Source organism: Cantharellus anzutake, assembly GCF_015039405.1.
Source record: "Cantharellus anzutake strain C23 chromosome Unknown EI90scaffold_467, whole genome shotgun sequence".
Lineage (NCBI taxonomy): Eukaryota > Fungi > Basidiomycota > Agaricomycetes > Cantharellales > Hydnaceae > Cantharellus > Cantharellus anzutake.
The window spans coordinates 631-3,529 of record NW_024067417.1 but is presented as its reverse complement, the minus strand read 5'-3'; the positions used below and the strand labels follow the sequence as shown (position 1 = coordinate 3,529).

General features: G+C 47.9%; 2 protein-coding genes across 2 annotated transcripts; both read left to right on the top strand.

The window, feature by feature from the left end:
- Nucleotides 1–851: 851 nt before the first annotated feature.
- On the top strand, nucleotides 852–1,954 carry EI90DRAFT_2961963 (peptidase family M48-domain-containing protein; the record flags this gene model as incomplete). Its single annotated transcript, XM_039055459.1, has 7 exons — nucleotides 852–977; nucleotides 1,034–1,313; nucleotides 1,373–1,450; nucleotides 1,512–1,526; nucleotides 1,577–1,697; nucleotides 1,746–1,777; nucleotides 1,848–1,954. Coding segments are annotated over 7 exons (759 nt in total), but the record flags the coding sequence as incomplete, so codon positions are not given.
- A 23-nt stretch (nucleotides 1,955–1,977) lies between these two features.
- On the top strand, nucleotides 1,978–2,368 carry EI90DRAFT_3111246 (uncharacterized protein). The gene is made up of 2 exons (XM_039062642.1): nucleotides 1,978–2,101; nucleotides 2,163–2,368. The coding sequence occupies exons 1-2, from the start codon at nucleotides 1,985–1,987 to the stop codon at nucleotides 2,274–2,276; spliced, it is 231 nt and encodes a 76-aa protein (XP_038907345.1). The 5' UTR covers nucleotides 1,978–1,984; the 3' UTR covers nucleotides 2,277–2,368.
- The last annotated feature ends 531 nt before the right edge of the window (nucleotides 2,369–2,899 follow it).

Here is a 2,899-nt window from a genome sequence, read left to right as displayed (position 1 = left end):
TGAGGGAGCCTGACTTTTAAGTATATAACTTAAGCGCTTGTTCACCGCGTCAATCAAAATGCTAATTGAAAAAATTGTCGAATTGATTTTTAATGATAACAATAAAATCGGTGGGGGTCCTGTAACCTCGCATTGGCTCGGAGTCATTGTTGGGTGCCCCTCTAGTCTCTAGTGGCACGTTGCCGCTGCTTCCAAATGGGCCTCATCACGGAGCCAAAAGTCCGAGCACATTGGAGCGTCATGCCAACATTTACACAACCCCGAATTGCAGCAACGAAAGTCATTTTCAGCCACGATGCTTCGATTGAGTCTGTCGCAAGCGGATGGGACCAACACAGACGAAAGCTCCATGCCTGTCTCGTGATACATCGCGAGTGGCTATCCGAGTCGTCTTCCGAAGTTTATCCGCAACTTCGCTGGGCAAGCGAAGTTGCTTTGGGAATTTTGAATGTAACTTTCGCAGCATTCCTTGCCGACAAATGTACATGATTCAATCGAGAAGCCCCGTGATTATCCAGGATCGTGGGAACAGAGACTGTGGCAAGCGCTCTCAGGCTTCAGCTACATGAACTTACTAAAACCGTTGCGTTTTTCTCCCCGACCCTTGGCCCACTTTGTGCCGCCGTTTGCTGCATTTCGTCGGCGAGCCGCGGAATGGACTTGCCGGCCCTCTCCCGACCCTACTCCGGCTCGAGCGTTCCATTTTAGAAGTGTCTATGAGAGGTCGACATATACGCGTTTTGGCAGCAGTGGTCCGTCACAGAGGGGGCTTCTTGATCCCTTCGATCCCACAATGGTGAGAGTAGGTGCCGTCGTCATTGGTGGAGCAGGTTAGACTCGTTCTTGGTGTCATTCTGGTTTGGGGCCTCACCTATGAGGTTGGAATTCAAGTGGTATACTTCGTGTATCACCTAGAAAGAGTGCCGGAAACCGGAAGATTACGATTTATAGACGTCTCTGTAGACTCAGAAAGACAAGTGTGGTTTCTTTCTCCATATCTTCTCATTAGGTCTTCTTCCAACATTGTGTGTAGGCGGGGGAGGAGACTTTCCAACAGATAATACACCAATACAAAGGCCACATCCTTCCCTCGCACCACCCTCTGACAAAATATGTTGTGAATGTGGCTGAACGCATTTTGGAGGCGACGAGTCTCGGCCATGTTAAAGGACATAATACCTTATCTTCCTCTACGGACCTAGTAGATGATGTGTGGAGGCCTGACGGCGATCGGTTGTCATCTCCCGTTTCGAATGACGAATGGGAAGTGTATGTAATTGATGATGATACTCGGAATGCGTTCGTCTTACCTGGTATGTGGGGAGCTCCTATTGTGGTTCAGCCTCTATTGTTGATAAGGCTCACTTCTCAGGGGGAAAGATTTTTGTTTTTACTGGAATCCTTCCGTCATGCAAGAATGAAGATGGTCTGGCGTCAGTCTTAGGTCATGGTGAGAGAACAAATTTTTTGCACAAGTAGAACCGGAATATCTGATCATGGTTTGTCCGAAGAAATCGCACATCAAGGTAACGAGGCGTTGCTGCTTACTCTAGTACCCACTTCACCCCGACTCCAGTTGCTCGACATTCAGGAGAACGAATGTCTTCTACGAAAGTCATTTTCTTCCTAGTAACACTACTTGAGTTGTTGGGCTTGGACGTCGGGGTTTCTCGAATTGGGTTAACACTCCTACTAACGTACGTCAAGGTTGGTGAATTTCCTTGAAGCTTTCTGAGACCCCGTAGTCTTCCGAATTCAAGGACCCAGGAAGCCGAAGGTACATTTGTTTGTTATTCACGATCTTACAGACACAGCTGGACTCAGGCTGGAGTCTTTCTTTCAAATAGCTGACTCAATCGGCTTGAAACTCATGTCGAAAGCATGCTTCGATCCGGCTGAGGCAACAAGGCAAGATTTCCACCCATACTCTTCATCATCCCCCAAGATTTTTTGACACACATTGTTGCACAGATTGTGGGGACGAATGGAGGCGGAAGAGAAAAAGGAGTCAAAGGGGTGGTTCTGGTCATTGATCTCGAGGGGCTCAGTAGGCGATGTAGACATTTTGAGCACGCATCCAGCGTCTGGGAAGCGAGTAAAGGTATGTTTTTTTAAGCGAATGCTATAATCGCAAGGGGGATTTTGACTTGATATGCAAATAGACAATGGAAACACAAATACCCGAGGCACTGGCTATTCGAGCTGCCTCCTCAGCCTGTGCCCACACACTGGGCCCCGAATTCAATGAGTTCCGGATGACTGCTTTTGGTACATAGATGAACATCTCGAAGGATTCATAGTGAATGGGATAGAATTCAGCTCCTTCATCCCCTGACTTGCTTGTGTCCATTTGCGGCTAATCGAGTATCTATCAGGAGGAAGCGACGTTAAAGTTGAACAGTGACTTGAGGAAGAATAGGGGGAAAGTCCCAAGAATGAAATCAGCCGGGCCTTTGTTTGAATCTGGCCATATGTTCCAGCTCCTACTATCATGGAGAGAACGTCCCAATATACCACAGAAAAGGTATACATCATGCATTTAGGGATATAGAAACTCTAACTCACTGTTGCAACGCTAGCAGGGGGCTTTGGACCATAAACGGCCGCCAAAATGCCAGCAAAGGGACATACAGGCCTGCTATTACGGGAGTTACCCATGATTCATGACTTGGCTGGCTTAAACGAGGGGCTTCGAACGCCTTCGAGTTTGCTAACTGTCATTTCTCCGAGTTCCTGGCCGAGATTCATTCGGTCCACTGAAGTACCTGTTATGTATTACTCGGGAAGATCCGGAAATACCGCACACTTGGACACGTGTAGTACCGACATGTCTGCTGTTGGAAGTATGAAAGTAGAGCGAGCGAGGGCGTGAGCGATACATGATGGGCTTATGGACGGA